Source organism: Mustela erminea, chromosome 1 (genome assembly GCF_009829155.1).
Source record: "Mustela erminea isolate mMusErm1 chromosome 1, mMusErm1.Pri, whole genome shotgun sequence".
Taxonomy (NCBI): Eukaryota; Metazoa; Chordata; class Mammalia; order Carnivora; family Mustelidae; genus Mustela; species Mustela erminea.
This window is the reverse complement of record NC_045614.1, coordinates 5,918,066-5,946,029: the sequence shown is the minus strand read 5'-3', so window position 1 is coordinate 5,946,029 and position 27,964 is coordinate 5,918,066. Positions and strand designations below refer to the sequence as shown.

Below are 27,964 nucleotides of genomic sequence, written 5' to 3'. Positions count from 1 at the left end.
CAGTAGTTCCTTTCTGAGTAACTCTGTAGGATATCAGAACAGAAAATTGCTTCGGGCAGTGAGTGTGTCTAGTTCTGTGCCGTTTGGTCACGCGTGCAGACTCCCGTGACCGTCTCTGTTTCGGAGGCGGGCGGGGGGCCGTTTTGGCACCATGAAGATCCACCCCTGCCCATCCCCTTCACCATCACCAGCAGCCACTAATCCCTTTCCGTGTCCACTACCCTGTCATTTGAAGGAGGTGACATAAATGAAACATCCAGGGGCGCCTGGGTGGCTCAGTGGGTTAAGCCGCTGCCTTCGGCTCGGGTCATGATCTCGGGGTCCTGGGATCGAGTCCCGCATCGGGCTCTCTGCTCAGCAGGGAACCTGCTTCCTCCTCTCTCTCTCTCTCTCTCTCTGCCTGCCTCTCGGCCTACTTGTGATCTTTGTCTGTCAAATAAATAAATAAAATCTTTAAAAAAAAAAATAAAAAAAAAATAAATGAAACATCCAGTGTCCTTCGATATTGGGTATTTTCTCTCATGACGGCGCCTGGACACCCCCCCCGGGGGGGGGGTCCACCCCGGTTGTTGCATGTTATCAAAAGTTCCTTTTCGTGGCAGGGTAGGATTCCATGGTCTGGACAGACCACGATTTGTTGGGCTGCTTGCCCCGCAGGACAGTTTGGGGGGTTTCCACTTAGGGGCTATTCCTGAGTAAGCTGCCACAGGCGGTCACGGCCAGGTTTCCGTCTGGCCATATGTTCTGTGCGCTGAAATGAATATACACGGGTGCCCTTTCTGTGTTTTCTCTGCGAACCGCCCGCTGCTCTGCAGGCTGGTGGCTGTCCCTTCCCGCCGGCCAGCGTGGGAGCGACCCAACTCCTCCATACCCTCGTGGGCTGTACACTCGCCTCTCTCAGCCCTGCTGGTAGTGCCTTCTGGGGTGGCTTTATTTGCATCTCCCTCGCAGCTCATAAGTGGAGCTCCTTCCCTGTGCTTTTTTACCATCTGTAGGCTTTTTTTGGGGAAATGCATCTTCATCTTTTTTGCTGATTTTTGAAATGGGTTATTTGTGTTTTTATTACGGAGGTTTGAGAGCCTGTTGTATATCCTGCGTGCTGGTCCTTTGTCAGATGGGCAGCTTGCAGTTACCCCTCCCCCCCATCCTTTCTGTATTTTTATTTTTTAAGATTTATTTATTCCCTTGAGAGAAGAGCACTGGAGAGACAGTGAGCAACCATGGTGGCGGGGGGGTTGCGCAGAGAGGGAAGCAGGTTCCCCACTGAGCAGGAAGCCTGATGCAGGGCTCAGTCTGAGGACCTGGAGATCATGACCCGAGCCAAAGGCAGACGCCCAACCGACTGAGCCACTCAGGCGCCCCCCTCTTCATCCTTTTATTTTTTTTTAATTTTTTTGTCTTAAGATTTTATTTATTTATTTGACAGACAACAAACACAAGTAGGCGGAGAGGCAGGGGGGGGGGGGAAGCAGGCTCCCCGCTGAGCAGAGAGCCCGATGTGGTGCTCAATCCCAGGACCCTGAGATCATGACCTGAGCCGAAGGCAGAGGCTTTAACCCACTGAGCCACCCAGGCTCCCCCCCCCTTCATCCTTTTTACAAACTAAAGTTTCCAATTATGAAGTCAATTTAGAGTTTTTTGGTTATTGTTGTTGTTGTCATGGTCATTGTTGTCTTTTGTGAATCAGACTTACGTGTCTTATCAAAGAACCCCTCATGAACCAAGCCCTAGTTCCTGAAGGTCGTATCCTTTTGTTTCCCATGAAACATTTTACAGTGTTACATTTTACAGTGCTACATTTTTCATTTCCCTCTGGCCCCCTTGGAGTCCCTGTTTGGGAAAAGCATGAGGTTCCAGTTGCCGCTCATTTTTATTCCCCAGACACATGGGCATTATTGTCCTTTCTATTTTTCACTTCCAAAATCATCCACGGAATAGTAATACAAAATGTTCTGTAGTACTGTAATTCACTTGTCGGCATGACCCATCTGTCCTGCGTGATATTCTTGCCAAAAATACCTGTAGGCTATTAACATTATTCGTTTGCTGCCTGGAAGGGATTTTTTGGAACCCCGATGTTAGGATCACTCACTATTAAACATTATTTCAACTTACAACACCCATTTATACTGGAGCAATTAACTGTGGATGGCGGCATCATGGACTATTTCTACTTTTATGCCTTTTTGGTGATTTTTAAGTTTTCTGCACACCCAGTCAAGAAGATAAGCGCATTTTCTTTTATGGCGTTTGCTGGGTTTGACGTAATTTGGGAGTAGAAAGTTCGTGAATGATTTTTATTGGGTAATATCAGGTTTAGGAGGAGTGTTCTTTCTGGCTCACAAGGACCTTCTAAGCCCCAAGCTGCTCCCCCCCACCTCTTTGTCCCCTGAGGCACGGGGTTAAGGTTTTTTGTTGTGTCTCTGTGTCTTCTGTAGTTTTATTCGTCTTTATACCATCTTGCTTGTGTAACGTCAAAATGAAACAGGCAGAGAAATCAATGAGTTGTCTTGGCATCGATCTAGTCTAGTCTCAGGTGGCTGGAAAGCCAGGAACTGTGAACTGAAAACTTCATGTTGTCTCCGATTTTCTTAATTGTCTCTCAAACACTTGCCCGAAGCTCGTGCTTGCTAGAACTCTCCAGAGACAGGCGGCAATCTCAGCCTGAAAGAAAAGTCTTCACTGAGACAAAGAATGGGGGCAGGGACAGAGACACAGGACTTCAGTAAATACGAGAAAAAGTAGCCGTTATTTTAAAGCGGCTGTGCAGCTGGGGAGGGCCAGCCCCGCCTAAAGCCTCCACTTGGCTGGTCCCTTTGTGTGGCCTTTTGCAGAAAATTGGGTGGTGGGGGGAGGCCTTCTGTGCCAGGGCCCAGCTGCGTGCAAAAGATGTTCCCAGTTGCTCTCCCATTGAGCAGCTGGAGGGATCTGCCACTGAGAATATAAAATTCTTGCTGCAAAGTCAGTATTTTTAGAAACAAATGTGCTTCTAGATTATAAAGGACAATTTAAAGCCAATGAAGATGGTCACTGGCGATGTCATATTGGGTTGCCTTGAAAAAGGACTTTCAGCAGGTTTGTAACTATGAAGTCTTATTAGTGGATTTTCCCCATGAGCCCTTGTGATTCTGCCAGAGCAAATGGGTTGTGCTTGTGTATCAGGGAAAAGTCAGGGGCCCAGAGGACCTGTGAGAGACCAGGGTCCTGCTGGGAGTATCACTATGCTGGAAATTAGCCCCTCTGAACCTGAGCTTCACAGTGTGGGGTCTGATGTGCAGGGGAAGTAATGGGAATACTTCATTTTACTGCGCTTGGCCGATAACGCGATTTTTACAGATTGAAGAAGCAAGTCCGTCCAAGCCATTTTCCTCACTTTGTCACATTTTGATAATTCTCACACTATTTATTTTATTTTATTTATTTTCTAAGATTTTATTTATTTATTTGTCAGAGAGAGAAGCAGGCTCCCCACTGAGCAGAGAGCCCCGATGCAGGGCTCGATCCCAGGACCCTGGGATCATGACCTGAGGCAAAGGCAGGTGCTTTACCAAATGAACCACTCAGGTGCCCCAACAATAAGTGTTTCTTTAAGGAGCTCCTGGGTGGCTCGGTCTGCTGGGCAGCGGCTGCTAGTTTCGGCTCGGGTTGTGATCTCAGGGTTGTGAGGTTGAGCCCCACGTCGGGCTTGGTACTCAGCACAGCATCTGCTTCAGACTCTCTCTCCCTCTGCCACTCCTGCTCGTGCACTCTCTCTCAAATAAATACACAAACTTAAATATATATGTATTAACAGTAAAGTGTTTTGGGGGCCCCTGGCTGGCCCAGTCAGTGGATCATGTGACCCTTGATCACGGAGCTGTGAGTTCGAGCCCCACGTTAGGTGTGGAGATGACTTAAAGATCTTTTTTTTTTTTTTTTTAAAGATTTTATTTATTTATTTGTTAGAGAGAGAGAGCGAGAGCGAGCACAGGCAGACAGAGAGGCAGGCAGAGTCAGAGGGAGAAGCAGGCTCCCTGCAGAGCAAGGAGCCCGATGTGGGACTCGATCCCAGGACGCTGGGATCATGACCTGAGCCGAAGGCAGCGGCTTAACCAACTGAGCCACCCAGGCATCCCTTAAAGATCTTTTTTAAAAGGTGTTTTTTAATTAAGGGACGATTACCGTCTTTTTAGACGTAGTGCTAATAGTCTATAGCATAGCGTGAACATAACTTTTACAGGCACCGGGAAACCGAAACATTCCTATGACCCGCTTTACTGCGGTGGGTCTGGAACCGAACCCACAGTACCTCCAGGATACGTAAGTGGGATCATGATATCTTGCCACGTGGCTTCGTCGCCCTTAGTGCTCTCAGAGCCCACTCTTCAAGACACCTAGACAAAACAGGTTTTAAAGAATAATCATCATGAGAACAGGCAGCTGTCTGCGTTGCTGAGAACAGCATGTATTTTTTCTTGCCCCTCTGGAAGAAGACCTTTTTCCATTTTCTCCGTTTGCTTCTTATTTTTGTCCCTCCCTCTTCCCCGGGTCCCCTTGCAGAAATGGCTCTGCGGCACATCATCTGCAGCGGGCCCAGTGCGCGGCGATCGATGGCCCCTCTCAGCAGTGGGCAGACGGTGCTAATTAGGCTCTGAGGCCACTTCTCATGGTGGTGCAGACAGTGCTAGGCGGCCGCGTGCCAAACCCCGCACTGTGGCCCGGATCCCAGCACCACCACTGCCCCTCCGTCCCACCATGGCTGTCTGCTTTCAGAAAACATGGTGTTGTGGGATGAGCACACAGTCCTGTCGCCCTCAGGGCCAAGGTCAGAGCAACTGGCCCAGGCTGGGTTCTCCTCCTGCAGAAAGATGGTTCTTCCTCCCCAAGTTCATTCATTCGTGTGATAACTTTGCTGAGATGGGACTCACACACCATACGGTCCCCCGGTTAAGTGTACCAGTCAGTGACTTTCCGTCTAGTCCCCACAGTTGGCACTAGCACCTCTAAGAGAAACGTTATACCCATTAGCCGTCACCCCCGATCCCCCCACCCAGTCCTGCACTACTGTTCATCTACCCTTCCTTCTCCACGGATTTGCCTCTTGTGCTCGTTCCCAAGCAGCGGACTCCTGCAGTCTGTGGTCTTTTGCGTCTGCCTCTTTCACATGGCAGATTTTCCAGGTTCGTCCACATGATAGCCTAAATCAGTGTTTCCTTCCTTTTATGGCTGAATAATAATTTTGTTGTATGAACAGACCATCTTGTGCTTCTCTGTCCTTCAGTTGACGGATATCTGGGGTCGTTTCCACTTTGGTCTGTTGTGAATTATGCTACTGGGAGCACACATGTGCTAGTGCGACAATGCCTTATCGCTTCTCTTAGGCATACACCCAGTGGAAACACCAGAGTGTAGGGTGACTCTCTCTTTAACCATTGGAAGAACCACCAGTTTTCCAAAGTGCTATGCCATTGTATCTTCCCACCAGCCTTCCCTCACATCCATGTGTCTAGATGTAGGAAAACTGCCCCCGGAGAACGTTCGAGGCTCAAAGCCCTGGCAGGCAGACCTCTGGGCCCCTGGGTGCCTGTGTTGGAGGGGATCCAGGATTTGCTTTAGCCAGGTATGGTAAGCCATGCAGGTATGCGAATGAATGCCAGGAGAGGAGAAGTTTGTACTCACAGTCCCCTAGGAGGAGAAGGCAGGGTACGCCACTGAGGGCCACAAGTGGAGGCCCCGGAGCCAGAGCGCATGACAGAAAAACGTGTCCCAGAGCCTTCGCTGTGGTTTCTGTGGGGATGAACTGGTGGGGCAGGGTAAACAGGGTTAGGACTGGCTAATTTGAAAAATCTAAGTGGGCCCTGGGGCGTAGGGGCTGTCCCTGGTTGTCTGGCACCAGCCCAATGGGTGATCAGGGCAGGGGGATGGTGGCCCTGAGTGCGAGAGCCCCACAGAGGAGGGGTTCGGAGTGTGGGCTCTGGATTGGTGGGTTTGCACGTGAAAGGCGCTCTTTCAAGGGAGTCCTTCGCGGGCTCTAGGAATCCGCCTGCTCTGGGAGGGGCAGGCCTCTGGATCAGCAAGGGCCCCGATGTCAGATCATCAAAATTACAGAATAGAAAGATGTGGTTGGAATGGCTGGTCTGTGGCAAAGCCACCAATTCGTGTCCTGATCAGGCGGTTGTCTGCATGACTGCACAAGTTACAGAAAGACTTGATTAGTGAACATCCACCCCTTATTTTAAAGTCTTAAGTAGCTTGAGAGGGGCCGTGGTGGTTAGACCCTCCAGGGAAAAAGAATGATTTCTTCTAGCAGGGCCATATTGCTGCCAAATGAACGGCATCACGTTTTCCTGTAAGAAGTCCCCCCAGATCGGATACTTCTGGGGCAAATGTGTATAATATGGCATAGAGCAATACAAAGAATATCGGTGCCCTGAAGAGATATCATATGCATTTGAGCAAATAAGGGTATTCTAAAACATCGTAATCATTTCTCCCTTGACATCTCGCTTGCATATAGTCAGTCCTTTATTCACGGATTCCGTATTTGCAAACGTACCTGCTCGCTGAAATTTATCTGTGACCCCCAGATCCACGCCCGTGGGACCTTCACGGTCCTGTGGGGCCATGTGCAGTGAAAAACAGGAGTCACCCACCCTGCACGTTGCCCGCCAAGGCGGGACAGAGGGACACCCTGCCTTCCGGTTCCAGCTCGTGCTGTGGACAGGCGTCCTGTTCGCAGTGCGGTTAATGCCGTGTTCTTTGCATTTTTGTGCTCTCCGTTGGGGGTAGGGCTGCTTGAAATGGCCCCAAGCATCATGCTGAAGGGCCGTCCGGCATTACCAAGTACAAGGAGCCTGTGATGCCTGGGACCGAGAAAACCCACGTGTTCGCCATGCTCCCTTCAGGCCTGAGTTGTGGTCCCAGTGACCGTGAGCTCAGTGGTAATAGATCAGTGTGTTCAGTCATGTGTCTTTCAAGGGAAACACACATAAAGCAAGGGTACGTACGGAGGAGGTGATGGAAGTGTGGGCAGAAACTCCCAGGAGCCCAGCTCTGCGTCTCCATCAGGAGCAGATTCGGCCCCCGCTAATTCAGCGCCCACCACAACTTTACCGGACATCAAGACAGTGAACACTAAGAATCAGCTGCAACTTTTTATTTTGAAATCCTTTCAGATGCCCAAGAAGCGGGGAGCCTGGGTGGCTTAGTCGCTTAAGCATCTTGCCCTTTGCTCAGGTCATGATCCTGGAGTCCCGGGATCGAGCCCCTGGGCTCAGCGGGAAGGTTGCTTCTCCCTCTGCCTGCCACTCCCCCTGTTTGTGTGCCTCTCTCTCTCACAAATAAATAAAATCTTAAAAAAAAAAAAGATTCACAAGAATTTGCAAAAAAGGGTACACAGAGTCCCAGGTGCCCTTTGCCAAGCGTCTTGCCGTGATGATATGCCAGCTGGTAATTAGATAATCCAGGGTCAAAGCCAGGTCACTGGCATGGGTGGAATATTATCAACTCAGGGACAGACCCAGTTTGGGTTTCACCAGTTGTTACGTTGCACTCTTCAGTGGGGAAAAGGGAGTGTGTAGTTCCATTAATTTCTTTTATAATTTTATTTATTTGAGAGAGAGAGCGAGCACATGAGCAGGGGGAGGGGCAGAGGGATAAGCAGACCCAGTGCAAAGCAGGGAGCCCGGCGCGGGGCTCGATCCCAGGACCCCGACATCGTGACCTGAGCCAAAGTCAGACACTTAACCGACTGAGCCCCCTCCAGGCACCCCTAGTTCTATGAGATGTTATCCTTGGTATGTATAGATCTGAGTAACCAACACTACAGTCAGGATGCAGAACGGTTCCCAAAGAAACAATGATTTCTTTTTTTCAAACTGTGGTAAAACATACCTAAACATAAAATTGACCACTGTAACCATTTTTTAAGAATATAGTCCAGTCGCGTTAAGCACATTCACACAGGTGTTCCACCATCCCCACCTTCCGTCTCCAGAACTTTCCGTCTCCCCAAACTGAGACTGTGTCCCCACAAAGCACGGACTCCCCACCCCCTGCCCCAGCCCTGGCTCCCACCCTCTCATCTCCGTGCGGACGGGACTCCTCTGGGGACCTCCTAGAAATGGAGTCCTGGGAGATGTATCCTTCTGCATCTGGCTCCTCTCACTAAGGCCAGTGTCCTCAGGGTCCCTCCACATCGTGGCAGATGTCGGGATTTCCTTCCTTTGTATAGCTGAATAATATTCCATAAAACAGTGATTTCTTGATCTGTTTTGTGGGAGGCACTGTCTTCCATTCTACTGGGGAAGCAGACAGTGATTGATCAGAATAAATAAGTCAATTACATCGTATGTCAGAAGGGGCCGCCTCGTCATTCATTTCTCGCCGCTGAAATTTTATCCCTTGGACCCCCTTGAGTGCAGTGGCGCCTGGTGTCCCCAATCATAACCCTTAGACACGGATACCTCAAAGTGTCTTCTCCATCATCAGGGGGAGGTTTAAGTTGCCGTAGATTTAGTGTACCCATTGTTTATTAAAATTCTTGGGAATGATGATCCCCAGAGGGTGTGTATGGTGGCATTTCCTCCCGTGGACTGTGATTAAAGCAGAACCCATGTGACTTCAGGCAAGATCTCGGGTCACAGGAACAGTCTGTCAGGCAGGCAAAGGACTCAATTCAGGGTTTATCTCGTATTTGTACATTGGGGTCATAATTGCTTAGGTGGCATTTCAGGGGGGTGTAGAAATGGCAGAAAATCCCTGCTCTGGACCATGGAGGCCTCGATTTATGACTTTTGCCTTTATGAATATGGGTGTTCTTATAGGAATGATATCCTCGTCACCTTTGTCTCAATGATGATAGTAATTGTTAGCCACTTAGGATCCTGACGCCGGGACATCTAAAGTCACTGACCAGATGTCCCCTTCGCCGTGTGGGACCGTGTTAATGAATGGCTGAGGATCTGTGCTCCGTGTGGAACACGGCGTCACACAGCCTACTGGTGAAGTCTCTGTTGATGAGCTTTGTTCATGACTCCTTGACCCGAAGTGTTCTCTCTGACACACACCCACCCGCCCATCTGGAACTACCGTGCATTTCCACCTAAATTAGAACTCTGAGGGCAGGCACCTGGGTGGCTCAGTCAGTTAAGCGTCTGCCTTAGGCTCAGGTCATGATCTCAGGGTCCCAGGATCGAGCCCCACATCGGGCTCCCTGCTCCGAGGGAGAGCCTGCTTCTCCCTCTCGCTTCTGCCTGCTGCGCGCCCTACTTGTGATCTCTCGCTTTCTCTCTCAAGTAAATAAAAATCTTTTTAAAAATGAATGAATGAACTCAAATGTTGAATCCCTCTCCCCAGAAAAGCTCTTGAGAGAAGTACATTTATTTTCCCCTAGTGCTGCTCCCTTGCCCACCCTAAAGGTCATGGTCTGTATGCCGCAGAGAACCACAGTCCCCTCTACTCAACCTGTGTGACAGAAACCCGTGGATGGACGCACTGGGGACCCAGGAGTCACGCTAGTGGACAGATCTCTTCCTAATGCTGCTGGTTATCGCTGCCTGGAGGAGCTCTTTCGAGTGTGGTTTTCACCCTGAGAATGAGCAAGCCACGCAGCCTGTCCCAGCCAGGCGCAATTTGTCAAACTGAAGAGGGTGACAGTTTGGCTTTCTGAGTTTCACTGTTCCGTCAGTGAGGAAGGTGATCAGAGCATATGCACAGCCCACTGTCTCAGTTCCTGCCTTAATCAGCAGAGGAGTGTGAAGAACCCTTTGGAGCCCCCGTTGTGTGTTGGTTTACAGTCCTCGTGTGAGATGGGATTGGCCCCTCTTGTCCACTGTGGTGCTCAGATTCTCTCAGTGTACTTATGAACGGGGCGTGTGTGGTCCTACATCATGCTTTGTGGTGGCGGGGTCTCAGTGTCGTCCGGACATCTGATCTATGGTTAATTACAGTCAGAGAGTGAGAGCGAGAGCGACACAGAGAGAGAGAGAGAGAGAGAGAGAGAGAGAGAGAGAGTGTGTGTGTGTGTGTGATGTCGGCACCGAGCACAGAGCTCCCTATTTAGTGATCTTAGATTACTTATAGTGAATCTAAACTCCTCTCTGCCTGTTTACCCCCCGCCAGGATGGAAGGGGTGTCAGGATTTTTTTGTTGTTATTTTACCAAAGGAGAAGCTACTGTGCGATTTCCAACTAAATGGTCACAGTGGGGACCAATTTCCTGCCCTCCAGACCCGCTGTCTCAGCCAATACAGTGGGAGAGGACGCAGCTTTACATTTCTAGAAGGATCACACGGAAGTATAAAAACGGCGCAGCCCGGCCTCGCACCGCGCTGGGTCTTGGAGCCCCGACCGTGAACATGGGAAACACGCATTCCAAAACCAGTGACAGACACAGCGCGCACCACGGCCGCCCCGAGCTGTCTTTCTACAGCTCTTTTCCTCGGAAGTGGAGCGAAAATGTCTTTCTAGATAACGAGCTGCTGGCCTCCAAGATCCTGTCCGTGCTGCGGCCGCAGTCGGCACGGGGCTTTCGGACGGGCCCCCTGCGCTACCCTGCCCACTTTCTCAGCACCAACTCTGTGTTTGCCTCTGTCACAGCGTCCCTGAAGGAGCACCCAAGGGCCACCCTCTTGTCTGATGGCAGCCCGGCTCTGTCCAGGAATGTCGGCATGACGGTCTCACAAAAGGGGGCGCCGCAGCCAGCACCCAGCCCGGCAGGAACGGGGACACAGCTTGGGTAAGTGGGGTCCTGTCCCTGCGCCAGGTGCCGGTGAAGGGGGAGAGAGAGGGAATCGGATGCGGCGTTACACAGGGACCCCGCGGCCAGGCTCTCCTAAGGGAGACCCTCGGGTCCATGTGCACCTGCCCGTGGGCCCCCAGCCACACCATGAAATTCCTATTAACACTTCCTTCAGAGATCTGATCGTCTTTATTGAAATGCCGTGTGTTGTGTTCTGGGGGTACTTGACCATTAGGAGCTAGTTCTGTTTCCTGCTCTCAAAGCGCCCATAGACAGGGTTCCTGTCTGTGTTCGAGATGATGCTAGAAGTCCCACCGAGGTTGCCATGGAGGTAGCATCCCGTTATTGATGCCTTAACCCTGTCCTCCGAGGACTTGGAACTCAGCAGTATTTGCGCGCAAAACCTAAGGCTAATAGGTGTCATGGAGGCGGTCCTTGTTGGGGTCGGCGGGGAAAGGGGCTGATGATCTTCTGCCAAAAGAGGGCTCTCCCTCCACCCTTGGCTGAGTGTGGTTGTGTCCACCCAACTCTTGCTGGAAAGAATTCCAGGGGCCCTGGTGAGCTCGGGTGGCTCTTAAAGGAAGCATACGATTGATTGCACCCTTAGAACGTACTGGACATCGGACTGAAGTTAGTTAGGATGGAGGAAGTCCTGGTGTGATGTGGACAGATAGTCTCCTGATTTTTACACATGATCTGTGACAGAGTTTATGTTGAAATCCAGAAAGTTCTCAGGTAGATTTGCCTTCGTAGAATGTGTGTATGTGTGTTTAGCTCAATTTTTTAGAGTAACTGTTTTTATGATTTTTTGTTTAGACCAATCGCAGGAGAGATGGATGAAGCCGACTCCGTGTTTTTAAAATTTAAGCAGGCAGCTGATGACTCTCTTTCGCTCACATCCTCGAGTGCCGAGCCCATTTTTGTAGAAGGTACGGTCACCTCAACTCTTTCACGGGCATCCTGTGGTCTCCACCCACCGTGGAAGGGGCTGCGACCCATTTCAGTGTGTCCCCAGGACGCCCGCTGGGGTAGCCCAGAGTCAGCGAGGCTCCAGCCCCCAGCCTCGGTGTCTTACTCCTCCCTCAGATCCCTGCACGACTTCGCTGAGGAGCGAGTTTGAGTCAGATGCCCGCGATTTCGAGGCCGAGTCCTGGAGCCTTTCCGTGGACGCGGCATATGCAAAGACCCAGAAGAAGGAGGTGGTCAAGAGGCAGGATGTGCTCTATGGTAAGAAGTTCGGCGCCGTCACACGGACCTTCCACTTGCTTCTTTTCCACCTTTGCTTTGATTGGTTGCACTGAGGAGCCTGGGCTCCACTAAGACCTCAGGCTCCTTTTTGAGACTAGGGGGCTCACTCTGCCTGTTCCCCTGGGGCCACCCTGCCTTCCCAGTCAGGGAGGAGGTGGCCAGGGAGGGCTTTGTGAGAACCCGTCCCTGAGGATGAGTGTGGGTGAATGCCCAGTCCTGACTCACCCTGACCCTGCTGGTGACCCCGAAAGAGGAGACCATCCCGGGCCCATCCCAGCCATCCCTGGTGACCCCCGACAGGCCTGGGGTGGCTGTGACTAGGGGTGCGAGAGGCACAAGACACAGCACTGGCTCCAGCGTGATCGCCCCGGGCAGCCACGCTCCTGAGATGGGAGGTTTTGGACACAGAACCTGTCCCCGGGCCGGGTGCCATGTTGGGGGCCCCACAGATGTCCCTCTAGGCCTCTGGCCCCCTCTAAGCAGGATGATGAAGGCCCAAGACACCCACTGGAATCTGGGGCCTTTCTCTCCCCCAAACCCTTACTTGTTCTTAGGATTCTCTTTGTGGGAATCATTCCCCAAGACACTGCTGGGTCGCCTAAGGAGGTATTTTCTGCTCCTCACTGGGGTTCTGTGAGGAGGTTCTGCCGTACAAGTGTCTTCTGTTCCACTGGGGTCTGGTTGGCGATGGTGGGGTCCACTGGCCCTTGAGTCCCTCCACGTTTCCCACCCTGACTTTGCTTGCTTTATTTTTTTTTTATTTTATTTATTTGACAAAGAGAGTAAGCACAAACGGGGAGCGAAGCGGCAGGCAGAGGGAGAGGGATCCCGGGACCCCGAGATCGTGACCTGACTCAGAGGCAGACGCCTCGCCAGCTGAGTCTCCCAGGCACCCCTCACACCCTGAGCTTTCTGCTCGGGCCAGAGTAGGTTGGGGTGTGGGCAGGAGGAGATCTCTGTTGATGCTTTGCCTCAGGGCTCCAGACCCAGGGCAAACATCCTGCAGGGAAGGACAGGGAGGCCGTCAGTACCAGGCCTGGCTCTGCCGGCCTCTGGTCTCTAGCCACTTCCAGGCCTTGATTTGAACGCTTCCCAACACGAAACCTGATCTGCCTTTGCCTTTTTTTTTTTTTTTTTTTTTTTTAAGATTTTATTTATTCATCTGACAGAAATCACAAGTAGGCAGAGAGAGGGAGAAGCAGGCTCCCCGCTGAGCAGAGAGCCCAATGCGGGGCTCGATCCCAGGACCCTGAGATCATGACCCGAGCCGAAGGCAGAGGCTTTAACCCTCTGAGCCACCCAGGCGCCCCTGTCTTTGCCTTTCACCAGAAAATTAAATTCTACACTTGAACTCTGTTTTGTCGTTGGCTATGGTCTGGGTCTAGTCACTGCTGTGCACAGGCATGTGAGTTTCCCACACCAAGGAATGGTGTTCACCAGAACAGTCTTCTTGCTTAAAACAGCCTCTTTGGGCCGGAAATCCTCCCCTGAATTGGAGGCCCCAGCGCACCCCAATACTCTCTTTCCTGACACCCCTCCAGCCCTCTCGCTGCTCCCCGACCCTGGGGCCCCTGCAGCACTGGGTCTGGGGGGACGAGAGGCCCGAACACCCCTCGCAGACAGTAAGACCACCAGGGGAAGGACTTAGGAGGAGAACTGGGAGAAGCCAGCCAGGGGCCCGGTGGGTAGGCAGTACGCATGCGTGCCATCGCGGGCCGCGGGAGGAGCAACACGCGTCCTTCGGTCCGTGTCCCCGCAGAGCTGGTGCAGACAGAGGTGCACCATGTCCGGACACTCAAGATCATGCTGAAGGTCTACTCCAGGGCCCTGCAGGAGGAGCTCCAGTTCAGCAGCAAGGCCATCAGCCGCCTCTTCCCTTGTGTGGACGAGCTGCTCGACCTACACAGCCACTTCCTCTCTCGGCTGAAGGAGCGCCGCCAGGAGTCCCTGGAGGAGGGCAGTGACCGCAATTACGTCATCCAGAAAATCGGGGACCTCCTGGTGCAGCAGGTGGGCGCGCCGGGGCGGGCAGCGGGCCCGGATGAGCCCCTGCCTCGTCTCGGCTCCATGCAGTCGGGAAGAGAACACGGCCTCTGTTGACTGAGAGCCTGCAGCGGACAGCGGTCCCGGGCCTTTGCAGGAACGCAGAGGCCCGAGGGCCGAACGCACCTGGGCAGACACTGTCCACCGTTACTGCATTCTGGGCTTCTGTCTGGTTGCTCAGCTGGGCTCACTGTTTTTGCTTCTCTGGTTTAGATCTCTGTGGTTGGGACTGTTAGAAGTAGGTCTGTGGTAAAAGGCGCGAACCCTAAACTGACTTCTGAGTCGACGTCCGAGCCTAGGCCAAGGTGGACAGAGGGGCTCGAACTCCTTGTCCGACCTCAGAGTGCTTCAGGCCTCCAGAGCCAGCTCATTAGAGTGAAGTAGCAGAATGCCTCTTTTGCTTTTTTTTTTTTTTTAAGATTTTATGTATTTGAGCGAGCGAGAGAGAGAAAGTGTGCACCGTTGGGGAGGAGCAGAGGGAAAGGGAGAAACGGGCTCTGTGCCGAGCAGAGAGCCCGATGCGGGGCTCCATCCCAGGACCCTGAGACCATGACCTGAGCTATGACCTGAGCCAAAGGCAGATGCTTAACCCACTGAGCCCCCCAGACATCCCAGCTTTTAAATGTTTCTAACATTTTTCAGCATAAATGTACTCCTCCCCCTTGGATTTTAGGAAGTGTTAGAGCTAAAGTCCATTAGAAAGTTTCTTCTCTTGCCTTATTGTACCTTGCGATGAGACCCCCGTCCCCCAACCCCACCCCTGTATTGAAGTCCTGCCTCAATAAGAAAGTGGAGGCACGAGTTATTCGAGACCTGTTTTAGTAGTCAGCTGAGCCCGACGAGAGCACTCCCTGCAGATTCTCCTGCTCCTTCCCGCTAACATCTGTGTGGTCTCTCTGCAGTTCTCTGGCGAAAATGGGGACAGAATGAAAGAAAAATATGGTGTCTTTTGTAGCGGCCACAATGACGCAGTCAGTCATTATAAGTTGCTACTACAGCAAAACAAGAAATTTCAAAGCCTGATCAAGGTAAGGAAAAAAATTTCTTTTTAATTAAAAAATGTATCCTCTTTGCTGTAGCTTGTTTTCCGCGGGACTGTAGTCTTTGGGAGAGCGTACAATGACCAGCAATGACCAGACCTTACAAACCAGCGATTTCCAAGCTTTTCAGGGAAGTCCAGATGTAGAACAAAGCAAAACACACCGGCGGCTCTGTTCAGCGGGCTGTGGCGTGGCACCTGCTGACCCTCGTTCCTCAGGCTGCCAAGGGGACACAGGTGTCCTTTCAAGGGGCCACCCTGCCCTGGGATCTGCCCCTCTTTCGCCTCCTTCCGTCTCTAGTCCCCACTTCTCCTCCCTCCACCCCCCAGGCCTGCAAAATGACCCCTGCCTGCCTTCTGCCTGACAGTGTGCAGGAGCTCAAAGCCCAGACCCCAAAACACACATCCAACCCGAGTCTGCCAGGTCAGGCAAGGCCCTGCCTCCCGCATCCTTGAAAGCACACCTGGGTCTAGGCCACCTGGCTGTCAGCACGTGTCCTGCAGCCTCTCCGTCACCTGCTGGTTGGTCCCATAGACTTTAATTTGAAGTGATAACCAATAATTAATGGCTATAGAAGTAAGAGGGACAGGTTTTTAAATTCCGCTCCCTTACAGTCACAGTGGTCAGAGGTAAAAGGGAGTCTGGGATTGGCCCAGGAGGCTCACAAAGCCCACAGTCCTGCTCAGAAGCGGCTCTCAGGATTGCAGGCATTCCTGGAGTGCATGAGTGCCGGGGGGGAGCAGAGAAGCAGAATGTGTGGAATGCTCTGGAGGGCACCAGAAACTGCCCTCTGCCCTGCTGAGAAATGGCTTCAGATGACGGCTTCCTGGGTTCTTAGCCAGAGCCGTGCTTCAGGAGCCAGCAGGGGGCTGACTTGCGCTCTAGCTCAGTGTGGTTCCAGAGGCTTCTGACAGCCGCCAGTCAGGGTCCCCGTGTGTGGATACGCACGTGTGTGTGGGTGTGTGAGTGTGTGCTCACACCCACGGTGCATAGCTCTCCGGGTGATTCCCTCCCGTCCCCCTGCCCCCTGGCTGCTTCTGGTTTCTTCTGAATGGGTTTTACAAGACGGGAGGCTGCCTTCGCTTCTGTGGCCTTTCTGTACACAGCAGGCGAGCCCTGCTTGCAGTGAGTACTTGAAAAGGTCTTGTTGAGCTGAGAAAGGGGGAAGTGCCCGGCCTGGCACGAGATGAGATGCCAACAGGACATTTTGTTTCCCATGTCATAGAAGATCGGCAACTTCTCCATCGTGAGGCGGCTCGGCGTGCAGGAGTGTATCCTTCTGGTCACTCAGCGCATAACCAAGTACCCCGTGCTAGTGGAGCGCCTTATTCAGAACACAGAAGGTAATGTCACTACCCTCTCTGCCTGGCTCGCTTCCGCCCTCAGGGGCGATCTCTGTCTCTCTTGCCTCATGTTAGCAGCAGACTGGGTGAGCGCCCCTGTGTGCTCCGTCCCCGGTGGTCTGGATTCACGCCGAGCGCTGGGGTTTCCGACCCAGTGTGGGTCCAGGCACAGAGATGGTCCGTGTGTTGCATGCCTAGAAGCTGGAGGGCGGAGGAAACAGGGCGCACAGCCCAGCCCGGAGTTCTCCGAGGCCAGGGCCTGACCACACCTGACCATACCTCCCCCACCCCTAGGAGATTTGGGCCCTGGGAGAATGAGCACATTCTCCTGCCACAGAAGCCAGAAGCTTGCAGTCAGAGGAGCGGGGTGTGTGTTGGGGGGTTGTTATGAAGAGCTGGCGGGCCTAGGGGCGCACATTTAGTGAGAAGTGACCACTGGGCCGCATGGAGCTCACGGGAAGCTCTGTCTTGGCCAAAACCAAAGGCCAGGCTGCCGCGTTTCTTTCTGAAAAGCATTTACAGCTCGGGAGATCCAAATCAGAAGGTGGATTCTCGAGGGTCCCCTGAGCTGCGGCTTCAGGAAACAGCCTTCAGAGACCCGGCGTGTGTCCCCTTGGCGCCGCGGGGGCGGACGTGGGTGCAGGAAAGCACTGACTCTGGTGTGTGTGCGGCAGCCGGCACCGAGGACTACAGAGACCTGACCCAGGCCCGGAACCTCATCAAGGACATCATCTCCCAAGTGGACGCAAAGGTCAGCGAGTACGAGAAGGGCCAGCGCCTCCGGGAGATCGCAGGGAAGATGGACTTGAAGTCGTCCAGCAAGTTCAAGAACGGGCTGACCTTCCGCAAGGAGGACATGCTGCAGCGGCAGCTCCAGCTGGAGGGCCCGCTGTGCTGGAAGACCACGTCGGGGCGCCTGAAAGGTAAAGGCTCGTCCCTCACCTCTGCTGGGCACGGTGGGGGCCCTCCCGGATCAGCGGCGCCTTGTGCACAAGCAGGAGCCGGCCTAGCTGCTCCACGGTCGAAGGGAGGTTGGGTGCACGCTAGTCAGGATGAGACGGGCAGCCAGGAGCGTGGGAAGAATGGGCTTTGGGGTGCTGCGGGACCCATCACGAGGACCGCTAACCTCAGCGGCCCCAAGCATCGCACTCCCTGCTCGGGGTGTCCTTCGAGCCCCACTTCCAAAACCCACCGCGTGCTTCCAGAACATAGAGCACTTGGGACTCAACACTGAGTTTCCTGGCTCATCTCGTGAGCTTCTGGAAACTTCCTCACCCGCCCTTTGACATCAACATGTCTCTCTTTTTTTTTTTTTTTTTTTTTTTTTAAGATTTTATTGATTTGAGAGTGAGCGTGAGAGAGCATGAGTGGGTTTGAGGGCAGGGGGAGACGCCAACCCCCTGCTGAGCAGGGAGCCTGATGCGGGGCTCGATCCCAGGACCCTGAGATCATAACCTGAGTCAAAGGCAGACGCTTCACTGACTGAGCCACCCAGGCACCCCAACATCGGCGTCTTAAAAGATCTCTCAGGGAGTGTTTGAGACGGCCAGTGACCAAATGTGTCTGTCCGGAATTTGCACAGGCGAGCACCCAGCGGATGGTTTAACTCCCGCTGTGTGCAGGACACCGAGGTGGATGGTGGGAGGCCCTCGCCCTCAGGGGACTTCGGTCTGTGGCACGAAAGGGAGAAGTAAGGAAACAAACTAGTGAAAAGTGCAGTAAATGCTTCAGAGGAAGCCGGCAGGCCACAGGCAGGAGAATTACAGAAGGAGATAGAAAATAGTGAGGTCGACGGACACCCCCAGACTCCTGCAGGAGCATTACGGCGCCAGGCTAAGTGACCGGGACCCCTCCCTGAAGGCTGAAGCTTCCCCCGGGACGTACATAGGGCCCTGCGACCCCGTCAGACGTGTCCTTCTGTGCTTCTCCTTAGACGTCCTTGCTGTCCTGCTGACCGACGTGCTTTTGCTGCTACAAGAAAAGGATCAAAAATACGTCTTTGCCTCCGTGGTAGGTGTCCTGTCTTCTTCAGGTGAAGGGTCCCGCCCGCCTTAGGGACCCTTCGGGGTTTGCTGGAAGGCTGCCTGCCTGCACAGAAGGCGGCTCTATGTTAACCCACTGTCCCAGGTCCTCCCGGGGGCCAGAAGGTTCCAGCGAAGCAGGAGTAGAATTTTCTGAGACCCCCGGGGTCCTGTTTGGTTGCCTGGGAAGGCTTTAGGGGCCTGTGCTAACATCCTGTCCAGTCTTAGCCTTTACGTTTCTGTGACTCTGCCTGTCTCGGGCGCAGGGTCTTGGGGGCTCCAGCTGACTCTGTCCGGCCCCCCCCAAGTATGACACCCGTCACCCCGGACGGAGGCCACCCTCATTACTTCAGTTTACCTTCATCACCTCTGTGAAGGCCCCATCTCTAAATAATCCAAAGGGTCTTGGCCTCCCCCCCACGATGGCAAATATCTCTGAATTATTTGAGAACAGAAGGGCACAGGACGCCCCCCCGACCCGCTTCCCCTCAGACTCGGCTCCACGGCTGCTCCAACACAGCCCGGTGAACAGGGTCCTCCCTGACCCCGTCTTCCACCCACACAGGACTCGAAGCACCCAGTCATCTCCTTACAAAAGCTCATTGTGAGGGAAGTGGCCAACGAGGAGAAAGCCATGTTCCTGATCAGCGCCTCCCTGCGAGGGCCCGAGATGTACGAGATCTACACCAGCTCCAAGGAGGAGAGGAACACTTGGATGGCCCACATCCGAAGGGCCGTGGAGAGGTGAGAAGGGCCCGTGTGGGTGTTCCTGCCCACAGCTCTTTGGCCCTTGGCTTTGGGCAAAGCAGCTGTGACCTTGAAGTACCCAGGAGAGGGCTGGAGGTCGCAGGAAGGCCAGAGGCCCGTCTGCCTTTCCCCTGCCTCATTCTGCCCTAGTGCCTTGTCCACCCGCCTCATCTAAAGGGGACAACTGACACCCTTCCAGTTCCTTCAGCCGCCAGCTCAACCAGTCAGAGGCTAAAAAGATGTTGCTGGCCAGTGGGTGTGGGCCCAGGCTCTTGTACCCTCTGTACTGGTGGGGTGCAGTGAGGGACACCTGACCTGGGGGCCAGACCTGTCAGAGGAGGTTTTGGTGTCCTGTCCTGTCCTTCCTCAGGCCAGGGACCCCTGGGGACCCCAGCCAGCTGCTGCTCCCTCTCTTTATGCCTGGAAGCTCCCTGAACCTGCTCAGAGCTCCCGCGATGCTGAATTTCAGTTCTGCAGCCCCCCAGGAAATGAGCTGGCCTCAGTCTCCTCCCGCCCCGTGTGGCCGGGCATGGAACCCACGGCTGGTGACGGGCAGACACTTGAAGACAGGATAAAGGCCGGCGGCTGCCTTGCTCTTCCCCGCCCCGTCTCTCCCTCACTGTTAACAAGCTCAGTCACCCCCAGGACGAGGCGCTCTGAGCAGCTGCTTCTGCTGGTGCAGCTCTCGGCGCCCATCGCCGAGGCCAGCCTGCCCAAAGGCGTTGCTGCCCGTCTGCCCCCTCTCCCTGCAGCTGCCCGGACGAGGAGGAGGGGCCCTTCAGCGAGGCGGAGGAGGAGAAGAAGGTGTTCGAGGCCCGCGCCCTGAGGCTGAGGGACTTCCAAGGTAAGGGGAGTCAGGCTGGACCACCATCGTGTCCCCCGTAGGGTGAGAAGGGCCCGGGACCACCAGCAGCATTTCTGTCCTCTCCCACTGGGGTCGGCCATGGAGCAGATCTCCACCCGAGCGACCAGGCGTTTTGTGAGGCTTTATCATGAGAGGGTGGCACTCGGGGCCCCTGAGCCGTTTCCAGACACCCTGGCTTTGCCACACATACACACACGCGCGCATGCACACACACACCCCAGTCCCTATCCAGGAAGGAGCTCGCTGGGGGTGTCCCAGGTCACATAAGGCAAAAACCCCAAGGGGACTTAGAGTAGCACAGGACCCCACAGCCTCCTTCTAGAGCTTGGTACACCCACAGCAGCCCTGGCTTTGTGTCTGCAGACCTTAGCCTCCAGCTCCCTGTTTTAATTTGTTTTAACTTCTTCATTGAGCTGTCACTGAGACACAATACAATTCAGCCATTTAAAGTACACCATTCCATGGCTCGTAGTCTCTGGCACGAGATTGTGCAGCTGTCACCACAATTTCAGATCATTTTCACCACTCCCGAAAGAAAGCCCCTCCCTGCGAGCTGTCACTCCCTGTTCCTTCCTCCCTCAGCCCCCCGTAACCTCTGTTCTACTTTCTGTTTCTGTGAGTTTGCACATCCTGGGGATCTTGTATCAATGGGTCTTGCATGTTTCTCCTTTTGTGTCTCGGCTGACTTCACCGAGCAGGATGGTTCAAGGTTCAGCCACATTGTAGTGTGTGTCGACTTCCTTCCTTTTTAAGGCCGAACCCCGTTCCATTGTAAGACTCACCCCATGGGCTCGTCCGTTCCCCTCCCCGGCCCTAACGGATTCCCACGAGACTTCAGTGAGATCACTGCCAAGAACAATCCCGGGGACTTTGTGGTCTCAATCGACCCTCCTCTTCCCCCTCAGTAACTGAGTCCTTTATTTTTAAATTAGGAAACACGTAGGCCATAAAGACACAAAATTAGGTAGTATATATTTATTTCTCTTCGTGGGGAGGGTATATGTTTGAGATTATTTATTCATAGAAATGTCCAAAAGAAAGGAGGGGGACCTCCCACTGACCCCGGAAGCACAGTGTGAACGCAGTGCTCGTTCAGACTCTGTATTTCTAGTGGCTGATAATAAAACACGGGTCCTATATAGACATATCTCCGCTGGTGCCACAATCCTACAACAGTATCCCTCATTCCTGATGGGATTCTCACTGCATTAAAAAATAGATACTTTCGCTATGGAGATGGGCTTTCCCATCTTCAATCAAAAGCTGGTCTCCTCCTTCACGCTGGCCCATCAGGGACACTCACCCAAATCAGGAGCCAGGCAGGACCAGCCCCTCCCACCGGGATTCCCTACACTCTATAAGTTCCTCCAGGGTCACAAGGGGAGAAGTGGAAATAAGACCAGGACTGCAGGGCACGTGACAGACTTGTGTTTTGCATGTGATATGATTACTTGCCTAGAAAATCTAATAGAGGGACGCCTGGGTGGCTCAGTTGGTTGGACGACTGCCTTCGGCTCAGGTCATGATCCCGGAGTCCCGGGATCGAGTCCCGCATCGGGCTCCCAGCTCCATGGGGAGTCTGCTTCGCTCTCTGACCTTCTCCGCTCTCTGGCCTTCTCCTCGCTCATGCTCTCTCTCACTGTCTCTCTCTCAAATAAATAAATAAAATCTTTAAAAAAAAAAAAAAAATAAAAATAAAAAAAAAAAAAATAAAAAAAAAAAAAAAAAAAAAAAAAAAGAAAATCTAATAGAACCACGTCGAAAACTGTTGGAACCTCTGAGGGCGCCCAGTAAGTAGTTCAGCCAAAGGTGACGTGTATACACGGGCAGCCACCGGTGAGAAAGTTGCTGTCGCAGCAACAGCAGCAAGAAGCATCAAACCCAGAGAGACCTGTAAGGAGTCTGGCCTAAATGCCTGAAGGAGGAGTTTCAGGAGAAGACGACGAAGTCTTGTAGGAGTGTCCCTCCGGCCCAAAATAGGACATCGGCCTGTTCTGGTCTTCGTGCACACCCCACAGTGTTAGGTTTCTGTAACTAGAGCAAATGATCCAAAGACAGGGCTGTGGCCTCCCCTGCCCCATGGGATGCTGGACTCAGGGTGGGCTGCTGGTGGGAGCTGGGTCCCCGGGGAAAATGACCCCAGGAGGCCAACCCCTCTGCTTCCCATCGCTTTGCAGAGCGACTGAACGTGAAAGACCAGCAGATTGCACAGAGCCTTGGCGAGAAGCAGCAGATCTACCTGGAGATGGCGGAGATGAGCGGGCTGGAAGACATCGCTCAGTCGCGACTCCTCTTCCGAGGAGGGGATTCCTCGGAGACCATGCAGGGGGAGCTGATCCTCAAGTCGGCCATGAGTGAGAGTAAGGAGCCGCATCTAGGGGCCCTCACTGGGTGCTGGTCCACGGCCGCCCTACAGTTCTGCCTGGTGGAGGTGGGGGTGGTCCGGGCATGCTCCCGGAGACAGTGCTGACCCCCCGAGCAGACTTACAGCACCTTCTCCCGGGAACCCACTACAGGTGAGGCAGCACCACACTGGGCCCCTGGGATCTGAAGTCAACCAAGATGGGTTCCCACACTCGGGAGGTTCTTTCTGACAAGTGGGTCCCCAATGATGTCCCCAGAAATAAGCACACATCCAAATGTGGTAGGTCACTTCAGAGGGCTCTGAGACCCAGCCCACCTCCCAGGAGGGCTTCCCAAAACGTCTAGGGGGAAAAAGGCTTAAGAGCACAGCGGCCACAGGAGGGCGCTGGCGAGCACGTGGCCTGTCCCTTCTGTGCACCCTCAGCCACAGGGCCTGCTTCGGGGGTTGGCCAGGGGCCTTGCCCGAGCCCCTAGTGGCCCCCAGGCAGCTGCTGAGCCAGCCCCACGTGAGGCCCAGCATGTGTCAGGCCAGGCAGCCAGTGCTCATCGGGTCCAGCCGGGAAAGCAACGAGAGAGACAGCTGCTGCCCTCCAGGCCTTTCCTTCAGAGTAAGGGGGAAAGAGAGCCCCCTGGTGGACTGTGTGTCCGCTCCGTCTCGTTGCCTCCAGCCACACTGACCTCCCGCTTCCTCCCATTTCTTCAGTGGCCGTTGTTCTTGGCCCCCTGAGGACCCTCTTGTACGTGCCTCAGCCTGGAACTTTCTTCTCCCCTCCTCCTCACCTGGCCAAAGCCTGTTTGTCCTAGAGCATTTTGTGTGACCTGCCCTGCCCCCAAAGGCCGCTCTCCCATGGCCTCCAACCGTCTGTGTGACGGTCGACAGCCAAGCACACAACCATGTTCCTCAACCAGGCCCAGCATGACCCCAGCCGCCCCCACACGCTGACCCCTGGTCCAGCATCTCCGGCGGACACAGACTGGCGTGTCCTGGTTGTTGTACCTGGAGTTCGGGCATGCACAGGCCGGGGGTGGTGGGGACTGAAGTCCCGTGTTGGGGGGATAGAAGACCATGACCAGCGCCCTGCGGGCTTCTCGGGCCCGAGTCCCCAGGCGCTGCCACACTCTGACACCCACAGCGCTGCTCCACAGCCTGACTCCGTTCCTCCCGTCTCCTTCCGCAGTCGAGGACATCCAGACCCTGATCTGCAGGCAGCTGGGCAGCGCCAACAGCCAGGTGGAAGACGGGGGTGGCTCCGCAGGCCTGCCCCGCAGGGCAGAGACCTTTGGGGGCTATGACACCGTGAGCAGCCCCGGCAAGAGTGAGTGGTGCCGCGTCCCCCTGGAGCTTCGCGGGGTCCCGCACAAGAGGTTGTGCGGGTTTTTGGAGTGTTCTCAGCAGTGAAGTCAAGGCATTTGCTGCTGGACATCTCTGCTTCTGCTTCCTGCCAACTCTCTGCCCCAACTACGAACCCTCTGGGCAGGTTCTGGAACCTTCAGGGAGTTGTCTCTTGAGCTCCAACAACAGCACACGGGCCGGCCCCTCCCTCTCCTGCCGGTTTCTGAGTCTCAAATGCCGCCAGGGTGGCATGGCCAATGTTCTACCTGGGTCTCGGGGAGTGGGGGGCCTGGTCCGGACCCCTGTGGGACCTCACGCGCCTGGATTGGGCTTTTCAGATGGCAGTTTGAAGAAGGCCTCCAGCAGTGACCCCGGCCCCCGAGACTGGCAAGGCCCGGTGCGCAGCCCAGACTCGCAGCCCAGCAGCCCCCGGGAACCCCCTGAGGAGGCCCCACCTGCAGTACGTTGCTTCCTTGGGATATTCCTGAGCTGAGCAGGGTCAGCCCAAGCCCTTTGCGTCAGCATTCACAAGCGTGAGCCGCTTGTGTTTGGGGTTGTCTAGTTTGGGCATCTCAGGACCCATAGTGACCAGCACCATTCCCATTGTCCCAGGAAAGAATCTGGGCCCAGATGAACCTGTAGGCAGGCTTCACGTTCCCTCCTGCACTCCCCAGGAATGGTACGAGGTGCCCAGGACAGAGGTGAGGGAGGGGACAAGCCCAGGGCAGGAGCTGTGGCCGCAGCAGCAGCCAAGGCGCACCGCAGGGGCCCTGAGCACCAAGTCTGTACGTGTGTCCTCATGCCTGCGTGTCCTCAGCTCGTGTGTCCTCATGCCTCTGGTTGCTGAGGCGCCTGGCTGCTTCCCTCGGACTCTGGAGGCCCACCCTTACCAGGCGCCCAGCCCAGAGTGGGGTCAGGTTGTGGGTCAGGCTCCCCTCTGCTGCCCACTGGCTCCCCTGAGGCCAGGCGCACCTGACCTCCAAGGCTCCCCACGCGGAACCCACAGCAGCTGCCTTCCCACCTCCAGGAAGGCCGGCCTGTGCCCTCGTCTTCCAGACTCCGGGACTCACACAAGTCAAATGACCAGGCAGGGCACAGTGGGGTGGCATGGGGGGGGGGGTCTCGTCAGTATTAAACAGGTCCTTAGCTCTTTGTGTTAGACACCGTTGTCTCCACAGGTCACTGTGCCGGGTGTGGAGTGTGGCCCCCGTCAGCCCCTGGTCCTGGAGTTTGAGGTAGGCTTGGGGCTCATCGGGGTCCCCAGGGGTGGGCATACACAGCCCACATGGCTTTGCAGAGAGCAGGGAACCAGCGTCTCTGCCCCTCCCCGCAGCTTGTCCAGCGGATCCAGACCCTGTCGCAGCTGCTTCTCAGCCTCCAGGTACAGGATGGGGATGGGGTGGTTCTCCCCGGTCCGTGACCCGGCCCTTCTCCAACCCCTGAAGTTGGGCTCTGGGGAAGGGCAGGCCTCGTCCTAAAATCAGCCCCTGCCCGCCGCCCCTGCCGCAGGCAGTCATCGCGCAGCAGGACAGCTGCGTGGAGATGCAGAGGGCGTCCATCCAGGAGCGCGAGAAGCAGCTGCGGCTGCAGTCCACGCGCGGGAACATGCTGCTGGAGCAGGAGCGCCAGCGCAACTTCGAGAAGCAGCGGGAGGAGCTGGCGGGCGTGCAGAAGCAGCAGGGCCGCCTGCGGCAGGAGCAGCAGCGCTGGGAGCGGGAGCGGGAGCGCCAGCAGCAGGAGCTGGAGCTGGCGGCCGCGCGGCTGCGGCAGCGCGAGAGCGAGGCGGCGCGGCTGCAGGAGCAGCTGAGCCAGGAGCGCGAGAGGCTGGAGCAGCAGCGGCGGGCCTACCAGCACGACCTGGAGCGGCTGCGGGAGGCCCAGCGCGCCGTGGAGCGCGAGCGGGAGCAGCTGGAGCAGCAGCGGCGCCTCAAGAAGCAGAACACGCTGCCCGGGGCGCTGCCACCGGACTCGCTGGCGGAGGTGAAGGCCGGCTCCGTGCACCCGGTGGGCAGGAACGCACGGGGCGGGGAGGCGCATGCGTGGCCGCGTGGGACGTGGGGGTGCGTGGCCGCCCTCGGTGTAGACTCCGCGGGTTGTGCGAGGTTGGTGGGGGCGGGAAGGGAGGACTCCGCGCGCCTCTGAGGCTGGTGGCTTGCAGGGCCCTGTGGGGGTTGGGTTGGGTCTTCGGAGGAACAGCTTGGGGATGTGTCCTCTGCTGCCCTTTCAGGCCCAGCCCCCAAGCCACACTCCCAGCTTCAACGGGGACGGGCTGGAAGGGCCGGCCGCCCTCGCCAAGGCACCGGGAGCCCGGGCGAGCGTGCTGCCGTCCGGCGCCAGCCCCGAATTCGCAGAGCGCCCCGAGGTGGCCCGCCGGGACAGCGCCCCGGCCGAGAGCCGGCCGGCCAAGAGCGACGTGCCCATCCAGCTGCTCAGCACCACCAACCAGCTCCAGCGGCAGACGGCGGTGCAGCAGCAGATCCCCACCAAGCTGGCCGCCTCCACCAAGGGCGGCAAGAGCAGGGCCGGCAAGAGCAGGGGCTCCCAGCGCTGGGACAGCTCAGGTGAGTCCGGCCGGGCGGCGGGCTCGGGCGGCGGGGCGAGCGCGGGGGCTACCCTCCACCCCACCCAGAGGTGCGGGACCTTGGGCGCCCACCCGGTCCCTATGGCCCAGGACTGGCGGGTCCAGTCTTGGGCAGTTTGTGAAGCCAAAGCGGCTTCTTATGAGCAAACCCAGACGGGACCCCAGGGCCATCCTCCGGAATGGGGAACAGGAGGAACCTGGAAGGCACAGCTGGCGACCTTGGCTACATGGCGCAGGCCAGTCCTCTCCCCACGGGGAGGTCTCATCCCGGGAAGGAAGATGAAAACATCAGACCCCATGTCATTTCCCCAGCTCGGTCCTCAGACAGGGATGGGCGATAAGAGAACATCTTGGCAGTTCAGAAAGAAGAGCCTGGCTCCCTTAGGGACATCGAGGCAACCAGTGTTCATGCTCCCCACTGGGCCCCCACCCGGGTTCCCGTGCCCGGGTCTCTACCGTGTCCTCATCCCAGAGGGGACACTGAGGGCCTTGTGGAGCGCACCCTGCAGTGAGAGGTCCCCCGGGAGAGAAAGCCCAGGGGATCCTGCGAGTGCTGCCGGCATGCAGGCTCTGGCCGAGGGGAACCAGCCCTGGAATGTTCCCTGAGGAGCAGGGCCTGTGTCCCAGGATTGCTGGGGTCACACTCTCAGCTGGAGGTTGAGTGACTCCAAGGGCCTCTGGTCGGGTATCGCTGCTTCTGGGGCTTATTACGGTCTGAGTGGGTGTGTCCTTGGGCCAAACTGGTTCTGCTCTGCTCGTGTGCCCGGAGCGACGCCAGACACCCGAGGCTGTGTGCTCCCTCCCTCAGCCTCCTCCGACCTGAAGCAGCAGCTGTTCCTCAGCAAGCTCGTGGGCAAGGACGAGAACACCGCTCGGCACCGCCGCTCGCTGAGCCCCGTCCTGCTCAGCGGCCACGGCTCTGTACCCCCCGCAGGTGGGCCCAGCACCCCAGCACCCTGTCCCTGGGACAGCAGGGCCAGTGCGACGCCTGGCAGCTGCCGACAACCGCCACTCCCCACTCTCTTCCAGAACCCTGCTGCCCGGCCCCAGCTGACGTCCCTCCTGAGTGCTTCTCCCTCAAGCCTGGGGGCACCCCCGTGCCCCCCTCCCCCTCGCCACTGCCCACCACGCCACTCGACAGAGAGGACAGCAACAAGGAAGACGTCATCTTCTTCTAGAGGGGCTGTGGCTCGAGGTGCAGACCCCTCCCTGTCCTGCTGTCCGGGGGACAGCCCAGTCCCTCTCCTCTTCCCGAGCAAACCACCACCAGCGGCCACCTGGCTTGGGTCAGGGTCAAGGTCAGGGCCAGGGCTGGCCCATTGTCTCGAGGCTCTTTCTGTAGGTTTAGCAGTGGTGCCTGGGTAACTTTCTAAGCCTCTTTTTTTTTTAACACAAAAAGGAAAGTTTTTAATCGAAGGTTGAACCAGAGCTAACCCAAGGAGCTGTGTCCAGTCACAGCTCCCCTGCTGGGGAGGGAGAGATCGACTCTACACCATTTGTTCCAAGGTAGTGACAAACAGTGGTGGCTCCGCAAGATGCCTGATGACAGGCCAGACCCCAATCTGAGGAGGGGGGGCCACCAGGAGATGCTGGAACATACCCTTAGGGTCCCAGAAGGGACTGGGTGCCGTCAGCAAGCCCCACTTCCAAAGCTGAGACT

General features: G+C 55.7%; 1 protein-coding gene across 10 annotated transcripts in view; it reads left to right on the top strand.

Annotated features, from left to right (window-relative positions):
• Positions 1 to 27,742, top strand: part of ARHGEF18 (Rho/Rac guanine nucleotide exchange factor 18) — a 79,253-nt gene extending 51,511 nt beyond the window's left edge. For 8 of the 10 annotated variants that reach the window (XM_032309643.1, XM_032309671.1, XM_032309688.1 and 5 more), the window contains 19 exons: positions 10,578 to 10,716; positions 11,536 to 11,648; positions 11,806 to 11,946; positions 13,727 to 13,977; positions 14,913 to 15,038; positions 16,276 to 16,393; positions 17,068 to 17,316; positions 18,327 to 18,403; positions 18,980 to 19,158; positions 19,914 to 20,005; positions 22,204 to 22,386; positions 23,569 to 23,706; positions 24,062 to 24,183; positions 24,884 to 24,958; positions 25,057 to 25,104; positions 25,233 to 25,703; positions 25,951 to 26,284; positions 27,113 to 27,238; positions 27,334 to 27,742. In XM_032309643.1, coding sequence (XP_032165534.1) covers positions 10,578 to 10,716; positions 11,536 to 11,648; positions 11,806 to 11,946; positions 13,727 to 13,977; positions 14,913 to 15,038; positions 16,276 to 16,393; positions 17,068 to 17,316; positions 18,327 to 18,403; positions 18,980 to 19,158; positions 19,914 to 20,005; positions 22,204 to 22,386; positions 23,569 to 23,706; positions 24,062 to 24,183; positions 24,884 to 24,958; positions 25,057 to 25,104; positions 25,233 to 25,703; positions 25,951 to 26,284; positions 27,113 to 27,238; positions 27,334 to 27,482 — 3,131 coding nt within the window. In that variant the 3' untranslated portion in view covers positions 27,483 to 27,742. The remainder of the gene's footprint in view (positions 1 to 10,577; positions 10,717 to 11,535; positions 11,649 to 11,805; positions 11,947 to 13,726; positions 13,978 to 14,912; positions 15,039 to 16,275; positions 16,394 to 17,067; positions 17,317 to 18,326; positions 18,404 to 18,979; positions 19,159 to 19,913; positions 20,006 to 22,203; positions 22,387 to 23,568; positions 23,707 to 24,061; positions 24,184 to 24,883; positions 24,959 to 25,056; positions 25,105 to 25,232; positions 25,704 to 25,950; positions 26,285 to 27,112; positions 27,239 to 27,333) is intronic. The other 2 variants (XM_032309661.1, XM_032309651.1) reach the window with 1 other exon arrangement.
• The last annotated feature ends 222 nt before the right edge of the window (positions 27,743 to 27,964 follow it).